This window comes from Tiliqua scincoides, chromosome 4 (assembly GCF_035046505.1).
Source record: "Tiliqua scincoides isolate rTilSci1 chromosome 4, rTilSci1.hap2, whole genome shotgun sequence".
Lineage (NCBI taxonomy): Eukaryota > Metazoa > Chordata > Lepidosauria > Squamata > Scincidae > Tiliqua > Tiliqua scincoides.
In genome coordinates this window covers 14,235,239-14,257,132 of record NC_089824.1, presented here as the reverse complement: position 1 = coordinate 14,257,132, position 21,894 = coordinate 14,235,239, and the positions used below count along the sequence as shown (strand labels likewise).

General features: G+C 43.4%; 1 protein-coding gene across 3 annotated transcripts in view; it reads left to right on the top strand.

Moving 5' to 3' along the window:
- FER1L6 (fer-1 like family member 6) overlaps positions 1-21,894 on the top strand; it is a 106,102-nt gene that overhangs the window by 71,759 nt on the left and 12,449 nt on the right. For 2 of the 3 annotated variants that reach the window (XM_066623238.1, XM_066623239.1), the window contains exons 29-39: positions 606-724; positions 2,594-2,725; positions 3,901-4,026; positions 4,440-4,567; positions 8,046-8,216; positions 9,248-9,408; positions 10,261-10,403; positions 10,675-10,763; positions 14,041-14,139; positions 19,341-19,582; positions 21,311-21,474. In XM_066623238.1, the coding sequence (XP_066479335.1) occupies positions 606-724; positions 2,594-2,725; positions 3,901-4,026; positions 4,440-4,567; positions 8,046-8,216; positions 9,248-9,408; positions 10,261-10,403; positions 10,675-10,763; positions 14,041-14,139; positions 19,341-19,582; positions 21,311-21,474 (1,574 nt within the window). Of the gene's footprint in view, positions 1-605; positions 725-2,593; positions 2,726-3,900; positions 4,027-4,439; positions 4,568-8,045; positions 8,217-9,247; positions 9,409-10,260; positions 10,404-10,674; positions 10,764-14,040; positions 14,140-19,340; positions 19,583-21,310; positions 21,475-21,894 lie in introns of those variants that run through there. The other variant, XM_066623240.1, reaches the window with a different exon arrangement.

The window sequence follows — 21,894 nt, the reverse complement described above, 5'->3', positions numbered from 1 at the left end:
ATATGTATTTTTGTTAACATTATTTTCATGCTTAATGCCATTAAGCCATTTCTGTCCAACATTGCATATATGCAACAGGGATCAAATGTGTACACCTGTGGGCTGGGCAGAAATTTTGCAACCCAGTGTTGCATGTTTAGGTGCCAGCCCTATTTAAGTAGAACTGAATTATTATTTCAAAGATCTCAGTGGGGACCAGCATTAAGCATTTATGTGCCAATGCACCTGTCTGTCTCCACAGTATTATAAAATACTGGCAATTTCTTTTCAGCTTTGTCAGTATAAAAAGGATTTATATTGCAGTATAAATTCTGTGCCCAATTGCAAGATGCATGGAAGGACAAAAGATAGAGTAGTCAACTAAGCCATTCAGAGATCAAATGCTTAAAAGTAGATCATAGATTTAAAAACAAAAAAAGTGACTGAATACTTGGGCTAGATTATAATGTGCCTTCTATTTGACTGGAGAGTTTTACTCTCAGTTGGTGAAGTGATAATATAATCAGCATTTGGGCTACAGTCCTCAGAACCCCAAAGTTTGACAAATGGGTCAAGATTCTTCCTTCAACATAGCCATTATAACAACTGCCCATTCATCTCTATAGCAAAGCAGACAACCGGCCATGTAGCATTAAGCATTGAAGATGAACCAGACAAAAAGAAGAAAGATAAATTGATCAAGAAGAAAGTGAAAGAAGCCTCTCCAAAACTAGCAACGCTGGAGGTACAGTTTATTAAATTGGTCATTCAGATTATTTGGCTAATCTGGAAATTGTGCTTGGCACAAATGTGTGTGAATCGGGTGAACGGCATAAAGTACAAAGTGAAAAAATGGCAGTCTTTGATTGAATTTGGGAAGTAAGAGCCCTGCTGGGTCAGGCCAAATTTCCAATATCCTTTCCCCAACAGGGCCAACACCCTTTCCCCAAGCTGCTCTGGGCCTTCACATGAAAGTGAAAGCCTGAAAGCAATAGCTTTTCACACTTTCCCCAGCATCTCTTCTTCTTGAGGTTTGTTGCCTCTGAATCAGAAGGTTCTATCTAGCTATCATGGCTAGAGGTTTAATTTGGCCTTCATGCAAAGTAACTGCTCATGTGGAGCCTGCTTAAAATACGATTTGCCTGGTACCTGCTGACATGCAGTGACCCAGAGGTGGTGCAAAACACTAAGCTTTGCATGGTGCCTCACCGTGACGTGAAAGCAGTGCCTCCCCCTCTCCTTTGGAGTCATGCTCTAGCATTTTGCTCTAGTAGCCCGGAATGGCTCCAAAGGAGAGGGGGAGGGACCACTTGCATGCCGTGGTGAGGTGCCATGCAAAGCTTAGTGTTTTGCACCTCCTCTAGCTACACTACTGCAGTGACCCCTTTGGATGCACCAGATCAGCACTTAGATCAGCTTTCACCAAATGTTTAAGAGCATGTGTGATACGGTAGATCAAATCAAAATCCATCTAGATTCAGAATGACAGGCAATGGCCATTTCTTGTTGTACCCAGCAACTGTTGCTTGAAGGCACACCATCCCTGTCAATAGCATATACTAGCTAATAACCCTTGATAGACCCATTCTCCATGAATTTGTCTGATCCTTTAAAAAAGTCATCTACATCAGTGATCATCTCTAGGGCCAGCATCTTGTGGCAGCGAATTCCGTAAATTAAGGGTACATTGTATGAAGTTCTTCCTGCTGTTAGTTCTGTTCCTATAACCAATCTGTTTCATTGTGAGACCACCATGTCTTCTATTATGAACACAACTTTCCTTTGTATCTCTGTATCATTTTCTCTAGTGCAGTGGTTCCCAAACTTTTAAGAGGCCCTGGAAGCTGCTGCCTGATTTATAAATGCCAAAGGGTATGGCTATAATGGTGATTGGGCAGCAGTGCCTCCCCCCTCATAGCAGTTTGATGCACATCAGCCCTGTCAGTTTTGCAAGCCACTAAAAATTGGGTCATGACCCACTGGTGGGTCCTGGAACTCACAGTTTGGGAACTGCTGCTCTAGTGACATTGGATGATTTGCAGTGACATAGAGACAAAGCCTGTGGCAGAGGTCAGTTAAAACAACAATTCTTATAAAAACAACCCAGTGTGTTATTAAGTGCCATAGGAATGCAATTTTAGGTGGGCTACACTAAGCAATTGTGGGTCTTTGACTCTCTAAATCAGGGGTGCTCAAACTTTCAACTTTAGGGATGCTGGACCTTTAACAAGTGTATAGAAGCGAGAATTTCAGCAGGTGCAACTTGTCATCCCACAGATGACAAGCTGCACCTGCTGAAATTATCTCTCCTACACAATTTTAAAGGTCCAGGATCCCTAAAGTTGAAAGTTTCAGCACCCCTGCTCTAAATAATAGGCATTATTCATGGAGATACTGGCACCATATCTCATTGTGAATTGTGCTTGAGCATAGATGGTACCCTAGACATCTCATGCCTGTTTTAAAAGACTTCCCCAGTTAAACAACTCAATTATTCCAATCTTTCTTCTTAACGAGTGAAGCTCCAATCTGCTCATTTTTTTTCCCTTGGAACAAATTAGGCCTGTTATTACTGTAAAACTGTGACTACCGAACATTTTTTTCCCCCCCAAAGATATATGATGGGGATCTGGAGAGTGAATTTAACAATTTTGAAGACTGGGTAAAGACATTTGAACTCTTCAGAGGCAAGTCTGTGGATGAAGATCACAGCGACTATGAGGACAGAATAGTCGGAAAGTTTAAGGTATTTTCAAAGATAGATTACAGTGTGTGATACAGAGAAAGCCATGTTTAACAGCCGTTCGTTTTACACAGTAATGTTAAGGGCACAATCCAAAGGCACCCTTGGGCCAATGCAAGTCCCTTGTGTCAACCCAATGTCATTGTGAAAGTGCCATAAAGCACTTTCGCGCCAACCTAAGGAGAGAGAGGCACAGATGTGCTCTGGACTCCCCACTCTGATGCAGATCCTGAGGACAGTGAGTTTGCGTTGGCCGAGATTGATTGGCACAGGGATCTGGGATGTGTGGGGAGGGCAGGGAGGAGACGAGAGGGAGACCTTTTGGGGCCAGAGGAGGGCGGATGGCAGGTGGTCCTTGGGGGTGGGTTGGTGGGTGGGAAGCAGGAGGCAGGGCCAGAATCCAGCACATATGCCGGATCCTAGCCCCATTCCCAAGTGGTCCGGGATAGACCTGGGCTGCTTGGATTTGCGCCACTTCTTTAAGTGGAGCAGATCTGAGTAACCACATTGGGGCTGCTGTTGCTCTCCCCGGGGTAAGGGGAGAAGCCTTTCCTTGGCTCAGGCTGAACCACGAGCAACCTGAAATGTGCTGGATACAGCACAGACCCGCCAGCCTGCCTGTTCCAGCGCAAGTTAGGATTGGGCTGCCCGTTGGTTTGTATATGTGGGATTGGGACTTATGATGGATGAATCTGCTCAAAAATACACAAGATATTTACTGAAGTGTGATTGGGGATTTTTGACTTTGTGCACCTGGCCCGCAAGCAGGACACAGATTCAGATTATGTGCAGTGGAGTAGCAGTGGGCAGTAGTGAGAAGTGATATGGGGTGTGCTTTGTCCAACATTCTTGCCTAGCTTGTAAAAAGTCTTATGATCTCATTAGATTTGTAGTCAGACAATGCTGAACACCCACAACTGTGACACATACCCATACAATACAATACTGAGCATTATTTGCAAGGAATCTGAAAATCTTGCTAAACAACAACAAATGATTGTAAACGTTACAATCATTTCCAGGAAGTGAAATAGAGAACTGACATAATAGTGTGTAATTTCTTTTTGAAATAAGGGTTGAAGGTGTTTGTGAAGTCTTCTTTGCATGCATGGCACTTGATCTGCATTGTCTGGTTTGGGCTTGGCTTTATTTAAAATGTTCACATTGCATCTCAACAGGGCTGTTTCTGCATATACAAAAGTCCAGACGATTGCTGCTCAGGAGATGGGGGGCAGCCGAAGATTCTTCAGGGAATACCCCCAAATCACTCCGTAAATGTTCTAATCAGAGTATATGTTGTGGCAGTAAGTATAACTTCTATTACAGCCATACAGTAATGCAAGATTCCTTTTTCAAAATAGATTGGACTCTCTCTTTCCTATGTAAGAATAAGTTCAAAGCTTACAAAGAAGCAGAGCATGCCAAAGAACAAGTGACATCTGCTTCTGTTTCCCCTATTTTGCTTTTTATATGATCTCAACCGCAGTAAAACCCCATGAACCCTTGCTGAGTCTTCCTGAGTTCATTGATCTCACTGTGGCTGAGATCACATATACCATACAGTGGAACGAAGAAGAAAGCAGAATAATTTTTTTCCTGCTGCTTTCTTTTTTCTTGTAACCTCTGAACAAGGTGCATGGTAGAAGATGGTCGGGGATAGGATTGGGCTCTTAATTGCAGAGTTTGACATTAAGTAACTTCGTTTCCTGTTTTTCAGGCATTTAATCTTAGTCCGGCTGATCCAGATGGCAAATCTGACCCTTACATTGTACTTAGACTGGGCAAAACAGAAATTAAAGACCGAGACAATTATATTCCCAAGCAGTTAAACCCAGTTTTTGGAAGGTGGGTTCTTTTAGATTTTCATCATGCTCCAAACTCAATGAGTTAGTTATAGATGTTTTTTCCATTATTTGAGACAAAGTTCATTTATTAACATTGGTACGTGTCTGTTTAGGTGCTTTAAAACTTCTTATTAAATTCCTAACAATTGTCTTATAGCAGATTATTCAGTTTTCATGCTCATGCTTTCAAACAACACCTTCCAAAATTAGTTTTTGGAACTAATTCCCATGTAATAACACATTTGTTCGTTTGCCTAGGGCAGGGGTGTCCATAGTTTTTGGCAGGAGGGCCACATCATCTCTCTGACAACGTGTCAGGGGTTGAATTAATTTACATTTCAAATTTGAATAAATTTACATAAATGAATATATTAAAGATGAACTTATATGAATGAATGAAGGTCTTGCAATAGCTCAAGGTCTATAAAAGGCCTTGCACAAAGCAAGGCTGGCCTTTCCTTTGCTGCTGCATCACAGATGTGAAACAGCAAGCAGTGGAGTGAACCCTCATCCCACAGCTCACTCGAGACGCCAAACAGTTGCCCTCATGCTGAGAGCAGTTGCCCTCATGAGAGCAGTTGCCCTCATGCTGAGAGGCTCATTGGAGACTAGGGGCTCCCTGAGGGCCGCATAGAGAGGCCTTGAGGGCCACAAGTGGCCCTAGGGCCAGGGTTTGGGCACCCCTGCTATAAACTCTATAAGAGGGACAGGGAGGGGCGTGTTGGAGGAGGAGTGGCTATTTATGTCAAAGAAGGGGTAGAATCTAGCAAAGTTGAGATTGAAGGTGGCAGGACTTCCTCCAGCATAGAATCTCTGTGGGTTAAACTACCAGACCCAAGAAGCGATGTAATAGTGCTTGTCAGGCATTCCATCAGGAACTTCTACAGCTTGTATTAGATTTCTAACACCTGTTAAGCTACAAATTCTCATGACAATTTTCTTGAGTGGTTTAAACGAGAACAAAATAAAAACATGTCTGCTAGAACAGGCAATGAATACAAATTAAAAAAGCGGGATATCTTGGTTTAAAAACAAAAGAGTGAACATTAGCTTTGACCCTAAATGTAAGAGATTACAGCTTAGAACATGAACACATACAAAAAAATATATTTAGAAAAACAGACTGAGAGCACTTTCAGGGTTTGAAGCTCTAAGCCAAACTTCATTCTTTCCACCATATCTATGTTGCATTAAAATATTACATGCTTTAGAGCAGGGGTGCTCAATAGGTAGATCGCAATCTACCGGTAGATAGCGAGGCAAAATGAGTAGATCGCGGAGCCCTGTCTCTCCAAACTGTTAATATGTCAGTTTCGTCTATTGACTATTTAGCTGACACTAAACTGACACTGAAACTGACACTTTAGCTGCTCTTCAGGGGGCAGGAGTTCGAGATGGAGTCTCTCTGATGGCGGTAGCTGCAGGAGGCCCTGAGTGACCCTCCCCTTCCCTTCCAGTCCCTCGGTCGGGGCTGACAGGTGAGACGACCCCCCTGCCGCCTGCACGCGCAGCCCCTCTCCATGGAAACGGGGAAGCCCCCCGCCCCTTCCGAGGAGGACCTGCGACGCTCCCTCTCCCTGCTGGTCTTGGGGCGCAGCCACAAAGAGTTTGGGGGGCGGGGAGTAGGAAGCTCCTCCCCCCCGTAGTGCAGCAAGCCTGGGCATGTGCCTCTTGGGGGGACCTGTGGCTGCCCCCAGTATGTGGGGTGGGGAGAGAGGAGAGGCCTCCCGTGTGCTTCCTGAAGCATCTGGTGGGCCACTGTGGGGCACAGGAAGCTGGACTTGGTGGGCCTCCTCTGACCTGGTCCAGCAGGTGCTCCATACATCAAAGGGGGTGTCTGTCAGACGCTTCCTTCCCCCCTGGTAGATCTCCGGGCCTTGCTGGGTTTCAAAGTAGCTCTCGAGCCAAAAAAGTGTGAGCACCCCTGCTTTAGAGAATTATTTTCATGAACGGACAACTACCCCTTTCGCATTAAGGATCATATACAGTGCAGAATGTGCAAAGGAAAGTTTTTCTTTTTCTATTTAAATAGGTTTTATTTTTATTTTTAAAATAGCAATGGGGGCTACAAAATGGGGTAGAGTAGTGGGGCTTTAGGATTTTGGACTTTGTGCCCTGCCATGGTTTTGAAGTTGATTGTGCTTTCCCCTTGCACTATTCTATATAGAAGAAGCACTCATCAAGCCAGTGTTACACATAAAAGCATATGGGGGGGCATGACTCCAATCAGAACCAGTGGCATAGCTAGAGCGGGTGCAAAGCACTAAGTTTTTCAAGGAGCCTCCCTGCAAGCAGCCCCTCCCCTTTCCTTTTAGAGCCATTCCAGGCGGAAGGGGACAAAACAATGTATGCCTCCGTTTTGCTCCCCCCACCCAGAATGGCTCTGAGGGAGGCCGTTTGCATGCTGCAGTGAGGCTCCCTGCAAAACAGTGCTTTGCACCCCCTCTGGTTATGCCACTGATCAGAACTATAGTGATGCCAAAAGTCCTAAAGCCTCTTTACTTCCCTAGTTCCTCCCCTTTCATGCCTCTCTGATGCTAATTAAAAAACACACACAATTGCACTTTCTGCCTGTTATCTTGACCCTAAAATTCCTATGTACATAGAATGAAGCTATCTTAGAATTCCAGTACAGCTATGTCTTTATATTTGTGGAGCTTGGTCAACTAAAAATGTATGCCACTGAGTGTGCTGTAAATCCTAATTTGGGGCGATTTATTGTAAACTTGTTTACTATAATGTCCAATCAAAATGATTTATCTACGATAATTTACCTCTAATGTCTAATGTTTGCGGCATGCAACATTGCTAAATTTCATGGGATTATAGAAGCTGAAAATGATGAAGCAAATGTGATTTATTGTAAATATATCTATATAAATCAATCATTTTTCCTTTTTGTTATGACTTTTTGAAAGCAGCTATATTATCGCTATTGAATTTAATTTTCATGCATTGCTTTTTAGTAACTGCTTCGTGATGCTGTTTGATTAAACAATGTTTGAACAAGGCGTTCATAGTTAATACCCCATTCCTAAGCATCTTCAGATGCAACAGTGCAAACTAGTCATGTCGACTCAGAAGTAAGTCCTATGAAATTCAATTGATCTTAGGGCCCGATCATATTCGACGTTTGCCAACCCACCACCTATGTGTACTGTCACAAACATGCCATAAAACACGCTTGCTGCAGTCAGTACCAGGCCAATGCTGGGCTGGCTTTGTGCGAATGCCTCCTTGGTGCCAGCAGCTCAGGATTGGGTTGTTACTCCCTGGTACAAGATTGCAGCCTAAGATTACAGTCCTATACAGATGTTCCTGGGAGTAAACCCCACTGAACATAATGGGACTTACTTCTGAGTAGATATGTATAGGCTTGCACTATTCATCTCATTGATTTCAGCGAGACTTATTTGAGGAAAGTGTGTTTAGGGTTACAATCTAATAATTATTTGATTGATGTAATCTTTTCACATTAGGTCATTTGAAATTCAGGCAACTTTCCCTAAGGAATCCCTGCTTTCAGTCCTGATCTATGACCATGACTTGGTTGGTTCAGATGACCTCATTGGAGAAACTAAAATTGATTTGGAAAACCGTTTCTACAGCAGGCACCGAGCTACCTGCGGGTTACAGAGTCAGTATGAAATGTAAGCTTTTTTCTGGACAGTCTATGAGTATAAAGTGAGCATGCTCTGTAGAAACTTACAGTGGAAGCTGGATGTTGCCAGCTATTGATAGGTCTCTAGTGCTGCTTTCCAGTCTTGTAGTTTTTTAAATTTTATCAAAACTGAGTTGTTTCCACAACAGAGTTTAAGGAGCTCCAACCTGAAATGAATGTTCACCTTACCAACAACAAATCAATAGCAACCGCTTATCAAAAGTTTTATTAAAATAGGGGGCATATCTACAATACAGACTTCAGCTAGATTAACAATAATTCTCTCTTCTCAAAAAACTTCGGAAACTATTTTTTGTGCAAAGAGCTACAGATCTCTAACAGAATTCTCAACTCAGACTACACTACACTCATTACACTGGTGTATAACTAATAGAAGATTGTAGTGTAGATAAGGCCATAATAAAATTGCCTATGTTTGCTTTGTATCTAACTGGTACAGTTAAACTGGAGACAGGCAGCTCAATCTAGTGTAACTCACCACACAGAGGTACTGTGTAGCACCAGTGCAGCATCTGCTGAAACCCATGGGGGGGGGGGGGTGTTTCAGCATTGGGAAGGCTCCTCAGGCTAAAGGAACATTTGTTCCCTTGCACTGGGATAATAGACACTGTGGGTCAATGCAGACCACTGCCAGTGATATTGTTCGTGCAAGTCCGCATTGACCTATGAAGGCAGATCTGGCTTGGGAAGGGGGTCAGGGATAAGTGGACACCCTGCCACCAAATCTGCCAACTTGACCCTTTCCCAAGCCCATTCTGTCTTCCTCCTTGCCCCCATCACCACCGGTTCTGTGTCTTTTTCTCTTTGGATAGTCAGTTAGAGCCAATGTCGCTATCTTTTCAGTTCTGGCTCAATTCATAATATAGTTCTTGTCAAAAATCAGTTGCATGTCACAGCCTTATCAAAAACACTGAGACCCTGAGCACCACACCATCCTTCAAAAACTGTTCAATGTTTTTGTTCAAAGTTCAAAAAAATGAAATATCTGTTCATTTGCAGTGACGGATACAATGCCTGGCGAGATGCCACCAAGCCAACAGAGATCCTCACCAAACTATGCAGAGATAACAGGCTAAGTGGGCCCTACATGCAACCTGGGAAGATACAAGTTGGGGACAAAGTTTTTACAGGGCAGACAGTCTTCCAGGAAGATGAGAATGGTAACTATATTGTGTATTATTTATCCCTATCTCTATGTCATTAGACAAAGCCTAATAACAGAGGTATGTTTACCTAGGTCTGGAGGTCAAGGGGAGCCTGTTCTGGGCTATGTCCAATACCAAAACAAAAAAAAATTGAGGCTAAGTTGTAGATCATGCTTTGCACAGAACAAGCAACCTCCTCAAAGTGACCTGCTGGCCCAAATCCTTCTTTAGAACAGGGTATGAATACTTGTCCTGAGAGCTTTAGGAGCAGTATTTTGAAAGACAGAGATATGTGTGCCACCTTGTGTGATCTGATCTCTCTCAAGAGCTACAAGCCCTGAAGGAGGATGACTAAGTACTAGAACCTGTAGTGTAATGAGATGTGTGGTCTTTTCTTTTTTAAACTTTTATAAAATAAGTGACAATAAGTGGGGGGGGGAGAATTACAAGTTCAAGAATTCTTTAGTTTGCATTGTTGTTTTCTGTGATTAGTAAACAGGCAACAGAAGTAGGTATAAGCGTGTGCTGGGGGGGGTGGCAATCACGGAGGCCTCCTCGAGGTAAAGGAATTTTTTTCCCTTATGGCTATGCGGCAGCTGCATTGGTACTGGTAAAGTTGGATCAGTTTGGGCCCTAGCTATTTACAACCGTTCAGTCTTTTATACAAATTTCATTTTGTGCATGAAGCCTTTTCTTGTTCCTTTAGTTATTCTCACGCACATGCACACCATTAAATGCATCTTCAGTGTCATTAAATGTATCTTTAAATGAAAACAGATTTTTAATGAGCACCTTTATTAATTGACATGGACACATTAAGGTACAGATTCATGTGCTAAATCTGCTCTGATGGTCTTTCCCATTCAGAGGACCCAGTTGAATCATATGAACACCTGGCGCTGAAGGTTTTACGTTCTTGGAATGAAATACCCGTAGCTGGGTGCAAGCTGGTGCCTGAACATATTGAGACTCGGCCTCTCTATCACAAAGACAAACCTGGCATGGAACAGGTAAATGCTTCAGCCTAGGTAGATGGCAAGGGAGGGAAACTGGAAGATATTGCCTTGCCTTCTTAGCAGAGCTATTCATACCGTCTCAGAATGTAGAGACTGTGCACTTTTGTTGTGGTAGAACTAATAGATGGGTAAACATAATAACAGAATCACAGACTGAAGCCAAAATGCACAATTTTAAGAAACGTGATTATTGATCAGAAATTCACCCTTTTTTTAAACCAAAGTAGAGTGCCAAACTGCATCTTATGTGTTTCCTTCCTTAAAGGGCCGTGTGCAGATGTGGGTGGATATGTTTCCGAAAGATATGCCTCTCCCAGGCCCACCTGTTGATATTTCACCTAGAAAACCCAAAGGGTAATTTCTTACGCACTCACTTTCTGTCTTTGCATCTTTCCTAGGCTGCTTTTGCAAAGAATGCTTACGTTGACTTTTCTGTATTTTGCAAGTCACAATGGTGCAGGTGCAATTTCAAATTTAAAAACTTACATCAACTGAAGCATCTGTTTTCATTTTAAAATCAGCTTACATAAGAACAGCCCCACTGGATCTGGCCATAGGCCCATCTAGTCCAGCTTCCTGTATCTCACAGCGGCCCACCAAATGCCCCAGGGAGCACACCAGATAACAAGAGACCTGCATCCTGGTACCTTCCTTTGCATCTAGCATTCTGACATAGCCCATTTCTAAAATCAGGAGGTTGCACATACACATCATGGCTTGTAACCCATAATGGATTTTTCCTTCAGATTATTCCTTCCTTCCCTTTTAAAGGCATCCAGGCCAGATGCCGTCACCACATCCTGCGGCAAGGAGTTCCACAGACTGACCACACGCTGAGTAAAGAAATATTTTCTTTTGTCTGTCCTAACCCTCCCAACACTCAATTTTAGTGGATGTCCCCTGGTTCTGGTGTTATGTGAGAGTGTAAGGAGCATCTCTCTATCCTTCCCATGCATAATTTTGTATGTCTCAATCATGTCCCCGCTCAGGTGCCTCTTTTCTAGGCTGAAGAGGCCCAAACGCCATAGCCTTTCCTCATAAGGAAGGTGCCCCAGCCCAGTTATCATCTTAGTTGCTCTCTTTTGCATCTTTTCCATTTCCACTATGTCCTTTTTGAGATGTGGTGACCAGAACTGGACACAATACTCTAGGTGTGGCTTCCTTCTGCTTTCCACTCCTCTTTAAAAAGTGGCATATTACACTTTGTCCTGCACTTTGAAAGTGGCATATTACACTCCAAAAAGTGTTCTTGGAGCCATTTGTAAAAATGCATTTAAAAAGACCTGGTGAGAAAAATGCCACTGCAGGGTATTCACTTTATTAGCAAATAACTAGCTGTAGAATTGTTAGCCGTGGTGCTTTATAAAGTTAGGCTAAAGATAGACAATACCTTTTTGAAGAGTTGGTTGGAGGATGTCTGTGCCCACACACACTTCTTTAGTCCCATGCTGGTGTGGTTGGGCAGTGCCACCATTAAGATCTAGAACCTGAGTTCCAGGCCTGCTATTTTGGCCCTCTGTTTGCACTGGGTCTAGCCAGGTCAGAAGCAGAGTATGCTTTGTCTGATATGCTCTGTGTAGCTCAGTGCCCCTTAGGGTGGCACAAGCAATCAAAGCCAGTTCTTTCATTCTCATGGCTCATTCTTTTTTCCAACCATCATAGGTTGTGTCTCTACTTTCTCCTGTCTCTGGATAGTTAAGAGGCCTTCCTGAGCCAAGATGCTTGAGGACCCTCTAAAAGCTGGTGCTGGCCCATTTTTGTCCCAGAGTTGCCTTTGCTTGAACAGGTTTTTAAATCCCACAAGATCTGTTTACAAGAGACAAGAGCTTAAACACGCTATGCGCAGTTAGCCCTCATTTAAATTGTCTGTCTCCAGACTATTATTCTCCATTGTACACTTTTTTCAGAAATTGTTGGGTTTTAATCTTACTCTCTCTTTAGCTGCTAAGAATATTTGTACCAGCCCACATAAGACAGTTGGATCTCTTGAACCGCACATTGGCTTTTAAGTCACATCATTATTTCATTTTGGATCTTGGAAGTTGAAGGAATTAAGCAATACTTGGGCTGCATAATTTCAGATAACAAAACATCAAATAGGCTAGTCAGCCAAGGAGTGTGCTGAATACAGAACAGATAGATAAGCCAAGAAAAATTCAAGGTTCCTTTCAAATGAAACTAATGAGAGCTTTGGACAGCAATTTTTCAATCTGGGTAGCTCCATGGAAGCAAATTAGTACATCAGTGATGTTCAGTCTTTAGCTAAATCTAGTATTTTTAAAATAAAATTTCTGTCTTTGTCCATGAAGGATTAATGAAGGACTAAAGAAACAGCCTACATGGCAATTCCTTTTTATTCAGATGTCTTAATCTAAGCCAGTATTTCTTAAACTGTGAGTCAGGACTCACTAGGTGGGTTGTGAGCCAATTTCAGGTGGGTCCCCACTCATTTCAATGTGTATTTTATTTTTTGCTACCAGGGTATGTGACTGCATTTGGGGAAATGTGACAGATCTGTACTTTTAACAAGCTACTATGTATATGCTTTTCACAATGATAGACAATGGGGCTTACTCCTGGGTAAGCGAGGATAGGATTACAGTCTTTGGGATGTTTGGGGAATGTTTTTTTTAAACAGATCAGCAACTGCTTGGAGAGTTAGGAGGGTGGTTCTTTAGTCTAAATAAATTTTTATATTTATTGTAAATTTTTAATCTACTTAATTGATTTGATTTTGTGTTTAAACATCACTGGTGATAAACAAAGCCTATTCAGGGGAACTCTTCCTGAAAAGTCATGAATACTTCACCCCATTTTTCAGCAACTCCTGAAAAATTACCACAGGGAAATGGTGTCTTTTGACGCTAATGGAAATCTACTCTCTACCCCTTTGGTTCACCTCAGATATGCATGTTGGGGAGTTCCCTGTTTGAAAACACTATTGCGTAATTCCTTGCACAGAGAAGGTGTAAACATTTTGACAAGAGGTTGTTTTCAGACCAGTAACCCCAGGTGATTTCTGAGATGGTTCACTAAAAGTGGTGTTGTACTATATATCCCTCTGGGGTCTTTGGAGCTGAGCAAATGTTCTTGCTTTATGTCTCATCCTTACACTTAATTCAACCCCTTCAAAATGCCATCTCACTGTCTATCAGGCCATGGAAAACTTGTCAAAAGCAAATGAGCGTAGCCAAGTCAGGGCCATAAACTCCAGACTTAAACTGGTTTAAAATTCATTTCCTCTTCAAGGCAATGCTGGGAACTGTGAGTAAAGTAGGGATCTCTAATAGACATCTCAGCCACATTCTTAACATTTTCCAGCATTATTTAAGCCATGACTTTTACCTTCATATAATAGAACAGATATACGTTTTAAGTGTACATGTGTTCCAAGGCATTCTTTTGCATTTATTAACTATGAAGACAGTCTTTCATTCTATAGAAAGCAAAAGAGACCAGGCCTTGGCTTCTTCAAATTCACTTAATTTTCTTCTGTTTAGATACTGTTGTCTTAGAATCTGTCGCAAAAAAATCAGAAGTATTGACGGTAAATAAGCAAACAATATTGTCCTAATATGACTTTACATTCCATAGCAATTCTTTTCCTTTCTGTGATTTTTTTTTTCCCCAGTTATGAACTGAGAGTCATAATCTGGAATACAGAAGATGTCATTTTAGAGGATGAGAATATCTTCACTGGACAAAAATCAAGTGACATCTATGTAAAAGGGTAGGTTCACCCAGGCATAGCCTGTTGCTTTCCTCATTTATTCATTGACAGGTGAATTAATGAGGGTCTCAAGCCATCCATCAAAAAATGAATCACAGCTGTATTTGCAAGTTGTGCGTGTGCAAATGGGTGACAAGTCTGTGGCCTTGGCAATGGCTCATAAGAAATTCCATCTCTGACTAGAATTAAGCAGGTATAAAACTGATGTGTATAGAAAATGAGATCCTGAGCTTCCTGGAACAAAAATTCTGAAGTAGCAAAGACCCAGTTTACAGATGAACTCAGCATGTAGGCTGTACATGTGTGACCCCCCCCCCCCCCCGAAAAAAAATCATATGCACAGTATTGAATAATATGAACTGGGTTCAACTATGTCCATAAATGCCTTAAGGAATAGACCCTATTGGTATGTATAGGCTTGTTGTTGGCTGACCTTCCTTTGGAAAAGAAGCCTCTGACCTTAAACCTCTAAGGTTTTGAGTTATTTCAGGCACGAGGAAAGAATGGTATACTATCTCCTTAAGTATAGTCCAATCTCTAGACCAGTGATTTTCAACATTTTTCATCTCATGGCACACTAACAAGGCACTAAAATTGTCAAGACACATCATCAGGTTTTTGACAATTGACAAGGCACACCATGCTGCTAGTGGGGGGCTCACATCCCTCACTGGGGGATAACCTTCCCCCAAATTCCTGTGGCACATCTATGGACCACTTGCTGCACACCAATGTTCCAAAGCCCAGTGGTTGAAAATGTCTGCTATAGGCTCTGCCTTTCCTTTGACTTAGGGCCAATTCCTATCCCTCCCTGGTGCCCAGTGGTACAGTGGCATCAAAATAGCTGCTGTTGTATCCTGTGGGGGCAGGGAAGGTGCCAAAGGTCTCCTTGGGGTAAGGGAACCACTGTTCCCTTAGCCTGTGCTGAGCACGGCTGGCCCCGATGGGTCTACTTGGATCTATACCAGCCTTTGATCTGGTGCAGAACTGAGGAGATCCCTGTCAGGAGGCTTGGCTTGGGAGGGGGCATAGGAGCCAGCAGCAGGGCCTAGGAGAGGGGGGTAAAGGGGGTAATTTGTTCCTAGGCCCACGGTCAGAAAGGGGGCCCAGGAATCAAAGCGGGGGGCCCAGAAAGTTCCAGGATCTAACATTTTCCTATCTCACCTGAACTCACTGCCTGTGCATGATGTTGGGGGCACAACTGCGGGCGGGCATGCAGTGGTAACTGCTGCTGCAAGCCATGCACACTGGGCCCAGGAATGCATCCATGACCCTCCTTAACCCTGTATCACATGGAAAGAAACTGGCATGCAACAGTAGCTCTTTGCCTTGTGGATCCAATAACGATGAAGGACTGTAAAGGAGCTCAGGGACACAGCTGTGGGGCTGCAGCTGCTGCAGAAGTTTATTTTGGTGCACACAGGACAATGTCCATTCTAGTAAGTCGAACTATAATGATGCTAATTTTCTGCAGTGATTTGCTATACTTCAAAGATTTTAGAGAGACTAAAGAGTGTGTTTGGTTTTCTATATTACTTTATCTAGCTGCCAGTGCCGCATGGTTGGGTAGACCTGGGCTCCACATCAAGAAGCCTGGTAAACCTGGGCTTCAAAGATTATTCTGGCTGTCAGCACCCTCCCCCTTCCTTATTTTGTCTCCCATTCTGTCTGCTCCCATTGCCCCCTCCCCTTTGGGAAGGGACCCAAAAGAAACTTTGTACTCCTTGATAAAATTTCTCTCAGAGGCCGTGGCCAGCGGCAACTTCCTGGGCCCAATCCACCCTCCAGCCTGCCCTTCCCCACCCAGTTTTGCCCCCTCCCTGCTTTCCCCCTGCTCTCCCCCTGCCCTGAAAGGCCTCCCAGCTGCCCTGTGGCAAAAGTTACCGCATAATTTAGCTATTACTCAGATTTAGGTATTACTGAGCTGGCAGCCTGTGCTAGTCAAAGATATGTCCAATCTGCTTAGCCAGATAGGTGTACCCTCTTCCTCAGGAGAACTGTTCTGGTTACAAGGAGCCGCCCATCCAAAAATGTGTGCCACACATGATTATCTGATGTTCTGGGGTGTTCTGTGTTAACGATAACAGCATAACAAAAAAGTTTCCCATTTCTGCAAAACAGCTCAGAGCTAAGTCATTGGGGGGGGGGGTGCATTTTGCTGAAGCCCATAACCTTCCGTTATGGCAAACCTTTTCTGTTATGCCACCCTAATATTTAATCACTATAATATTCCTCCTGGTCACATATGTAGGCTCCACTTCAGTGATTCACTTATATCATAAAGGAGTAGATGGACTGCAGCCAGATATGCATTCAAGGTTGTACCCACAACATATGAAGGCATGTGAGCTGGGACCACATGCATACCAGCCCTTAAAATGGGGATGAGGACAGACGCAATATTTAAAAAGAAATTACAGCAGGTTCTTCACCCACAGTGTGAACCTGGCTTCCTCACGGCACTGCAATTAGCATAACAGATGTACATTCTGTCAAGTCAAACGCTAGATCAGCCATTGGTCTTGCTTTTCCCCTGACCCCTGCCCCACTTCAGCAGCTTGCCAATTTGTATTTTAAAATGTGTGCACTTGTGCTTATTCATGAATATAATCAACTTTAAACTTTTACTTCAAAACATTTCAAAAAACAATTGCAAAACATCTCCAGGGGTTGTGGCAGGAGAGACATCTGTGTGATACCTGAGGGCACTAGCCAATTAGTGCCACTCACAACTGGCACTTGCAGTACCCCTGCTAATTGGGTAAGAGGCACTTTTTCAAGTGGGTGCTCCTTTTTTAGCAGGGGGAGAGTAACTGGTCCACCTCACCCCAGCACTGTCTGTTCTAGTGGCTGTCTGCTGGTATTCCTTGGCATCTTTTTAGATTGTGAGCCCTTTTGGGACAGGGAGCCATTTAGTTATTTGATTTTTCTCTGTAAACCGCTGTGTGAACTTTTAGTTGAAAAGCGGTATATAAATACTGTTAATAATAATAATAATACTTGCAGGACAGTCTTTCTAGTCTGATCCTGCCAAGAAAAAAAAAACTATCTTGGACCGACTGCTGTGAGAATGCTTCTAAACTAGCCCCATTGTGCCACAAAAGTTACGTTTTGTCTTTGTAGTTGAAAAGGTACTATAATTCAAAATAATGTCTCTCAAAGAAGTGGAACAACCTGTAATGGTGATACAATACAATCCTATCCATTACCCCCCACCACCACCAATGCATTGGCACCAAAATGGTGACTACTGCATTCTATGGTGGGGGACAATCCAGGAGGTCTTCTCTGGGACCCTTACCCGGGGGTAAGCTTCCACAGCACAGGGAGAGTGTCTACTGGGATCTGTGCTTGCTCAATAGCTTGTACAGGTCTACATGGGCCCATGCAGTGGGTTCAGGTCTGGGAAGGGGGTTAGGATATTGGTGGTACTGGCGCTGCTGATCCCCTCCCCTCCCAGATCCTCCCCTCCCCATTTCGCCCCTCCCCACCCCATTCTGCTCTCCACCTCTCCCTCCCACCTCTTCCACTGACTTACCTGCTCCTGCAAGTGGTGGGAGAAGTGCTGGAGTGGGTGGGAAGGGGAAGCCTTCCTACCAGCACTGCTGGCAGAACGAGAAGCAACATGGTGTTGGTGCACCTTTTGCAACTGGCACTGACTGCTTTATGGCAGTTCAGCGCCAGGTCATGAGGCACACCACCATCCGGTGGCACGTACAGGATGGGCTCTTAGAAAAAGCTACCAATTAAAAAAATAAAAATATGTGCCAATAAAGGTTCTGATTGACTGACTGGCAAATAAAAGATTAATGTTTTGGGAAATGTATTCAATAGCTAATGTGTTTTGCTCCTGGCAGACAAGGTGATGAAAGGAATTTATAATAGCTTCTGGTTAGGATTTTATCCTAGAACAGCTGTGTTAATATTCCTGACATGCCTTGCCTTTTAGTGTACCTGCAGAAAATAATTAGCAGAGACTAATAATTGTGACTGCAGGAATGTTTCACAAACTTTACATCACGTTGCAATGAATTGCCCCCTAAGGTATTCTGGCTCCCTGCAGGAACTACATCAACTTGAGGTTACTACTGTCCAATGGTTAAATAGTTAAATGATTTAGATATTTGGCCGTAGGTCTAGTCACTGAGGGCCCAATCCTATCCAACTTTCCAGCACTGGTGTAGTCGTAATGCAACCCCAAGGTAAGGGAACAAATGTTCCCATACCTTGAAGAGGCCTCTGTGACTGCCTTCCCACCACTGGATGTAGTGCATGCCCCATTGGCACAGCTGCCCCAGCACTGGAAAATTGGATAGGATTGGGCCCTTAGTAACTACTCATATATAACGCATACTGTTATTTTATTCATGATTTTATTCACCATTTTTTAATAATTTGTTGCTTGTTTGTGTTTTATATATGTATTTTGTATATTGTGAATTTTTTATGAAGATGCTGCATTTTGCCTTATGGTTAAATAAAAAAATTAGCAGGGAGTGGAGGAGAAAATGTTGAAGTAACGTCAAGACTTGACTTGACTTCCACTTGAAAGCGAGCTACTTATGGATGTGTAGAATGTATCAGACCCTTTTTCATGGTAGAACCTTCCAAAATTATTGTGATTCCCAAGTTTTATGCTGTGGATTTAGCAAACTGAAAACATTAATTTTATCAGGTCACCTTTATTGAACATTGATCCTTGCAAATAGTGTATTGAAGTTCCTGCTATTTTAATAGAACCTTTTCGGCCAATCTCATGGAGATAAGAAGCAATGGCTTTAAACTGCAGAGAGGTAGATTTGACACCACATTGCACAAAGCAGGCTTTCACAACTTGGGACCACTAAGCCAAAACCAGAAGTGTTCCAAAACATGGAGGAGGTGTTAGTGAGAAACCAGTCTGGGATACTTTAGTTAATCTCTTTTGGTACAGAGAGCTGGGCTGAAATCCTAACCAATTTTCCAGCACTGACATAAGGGCAATGCAATTCCAAGGTAAGGGAACAAACATTGCCTTACCTTGAGTAGGCCTCCATGACTGCCCCCCAACTGCAGGATGCAGCACATGCCCCACTGGCACAGCTATGCCAGTGCTGGAAAGTTGGTTAGGATTGCGCCCTTAGACTAGTTTATCCATTATGGTTCCTTCCAACACTTTTTAAACTAACTTGAACTTGCATGCACTCATCGTTGTCCAACAGGTGGTTGAAAGGCCTGGAAGATGACAAGCAGGAGACGGACGTGCATTACAACTCTTTGACTGGAGAAGGGAACTTCAACTGGCGCTTTGTGTTTCCGTTCCATTATCTCCCAGCTGAGAAACAAATGGTTGTCACAAAGAGAGAGAGCATATTTTCTTTGGACAAGACAGAACGCAAAATTCCTGCAGAACTGGTGCTCCAGGTGTGGGACTTTGAGAGGCTTTCTTCTGATGACTTCCTGGGTAAGCCCTTAACTGAGCTGAGGAACCTGAATTTGAATTATTTGTTTTTATTATTTTTATACCACCCTTCCTCCAAGGAGCTCAGGGTACATGGGAGGTACATAGTCCTCCTTTTGTCTTCGCAACAACCCTGTGTAGTAGGTGAGGCTGAGAGATAGTGACTGGCCCAAGGTCACCCAGGAAGTTTCATGGCTGAGCAAGGATTTGAACTTGGATATTCCAGGTCTAAGTCATAAGAACAGCCCCACTGGATCAGGCCATAGGACTCCATCAGAACCACTATACCATCCTGGCATTTGAATTAAAGCAAATAAATTTGCTGCTGGAATCTGCACAATGCTGATCCTGATGGAGTTTGAGAGGGTTCACTCGGGTGCAGTATTACAGAAAGCAATGGAATTTGGGGGCATGGGCTCAGTACTCCACATTAAACAGGGATTTTTCAGGTTGTTCCTAGAAGATCCTCAATAAAGGCATGTATCCAAAATATTGAACAGCCATCTCTCCATGGCATGGCTATGCACACGCCTTCATACATGTAGACACAGACTGCCAGCCCAATCCGAACTAACTTCCAGCATCAATGCAGCCATGCCAGCAGGTGCAACAGTGGTGTTGGGTAGTCACAGAGGCTTCTCAAGGTAAGGAATATTTGGGCTGCATTGTGGCTGCATCAGTGCTGGAAAGTTGGTTAGGACTGGGGTGTGCATGAGTTTCATAGGGGCACGATACTATCATTCTGATAGCAGATGTGGCTAGTACCTGCATGCATACATCTATAAGGAATTAAAAATACAATTTTAAAGAAAAATCTAGAAAATTCTATTAAGTCAGGCCAACACCTCCCCCCAGAAGTCCATGGGCACCAAAATCTTTAGCTATAAGAACATATTTAAGAAATTTTTATCCTACCCTTCTACCACCTACAGGGGCTACCAGGTCAGCTTACAACAATTATTATTTAAATTTATATTCCACTTGGATAAGCTTATCCAATGGGATCTGAGCAAGTTACAGAATTTTTCTACATGTTTTTCTCTTCCTCCTCTTACTCTTCAGAGAAAGTTGACATTTCTCTGGGGCAGGAGGAATACAGTAGGTGGAGGAGGGGATGACGGATTCTGCCTTGCTGGCTCTCGTTTTTTCCGCTTCAGAGGCACTTGATGATTCTTCGTGGAAGTAGGAGGGCACAGTCTAACTTAAAAAGTACAGCCTGTATGTCAAGCCCTGTTAGATCAGACTAAATAGGCCTCCAATCCTGCTTCCTACAGTGACCAACTACTAGATGCCTCCAGGATGTCCACAAACAGCATGCAAAGGCATTGGCCTTCTCTTGTTGTTTTTCCTAGCAGCTAGAATGGTATGGCTTACTGTCTCTGGATATGTAGAACTGTGACCCTAAATGCAGAAATGGGTGCCAACTTACAGGAACATCCTAAGCAGAGGCAAGTGGGACAGCTTCATATGCTATCCTACCTGCTCCTATACTTATAACAACAGTTATTGTAGGTCTCTTGTTGTCTTGTGTGCTCCCTGAGGCATCTGGTGGGCCACTGTGAGATACAGGAAGCTGGACTAGATGGGCCCTGGGCCTGATCCAGTGTATGGGATCTTATGTATGGGAAAGTGTCATCAGATCATACAAATGATACTCTTCTCCAGTTGCCCAAGTGCATGAATTGCCCGTTAGGCTCCTGAATGACGTGGGATTTTATTTTCTCTCTTCAGGCACTCTTGAAATGAACCTGAATGGCTTTCCCCGAGCCGCAAAAACGGCAAAGAGCTGTGACATAAGCATGGTGACTGCTACCAGTGAGGCGAACAAGATTTCCATATTTCAGCAGAAGCGTGTCAGAGGCTGGTGGCCATTCATCAAGGCTGGAGAACTCACGGTAAGTAATCCAGGATTAAAGAAAGTGGCCCTTCTAGCTGGTATATGGTGCTGAGCTTTGCAAATGGTATGAGGCACCATAATGCATGCATATGGGCACACACATAGACACCAACATTAGTAATCTCACATTAGCAGCCCATCTAGGCTCCCCCCCATTTACAAAACACACACTTTAAAAAGCTATAAGAACATACTGCTGAAGTCCTAAAGTGCTGCAAAGAGATCATCGTCACTGAGCTGCATGAAATCCTCTGTCTCTGCTGGAGAGAAGGTGGAGTACCTCAAGACATGAGGGATGCAAACATCATCACGCTGTACAAGAACAAAGGCGACAGGGGTGACTGCAACAACTACCGCGGCATCTCTCTCCTTAGCGTTGTAGGAAAGGTGTTTGCCCGAGTTGCACTAAAGAGGCTCC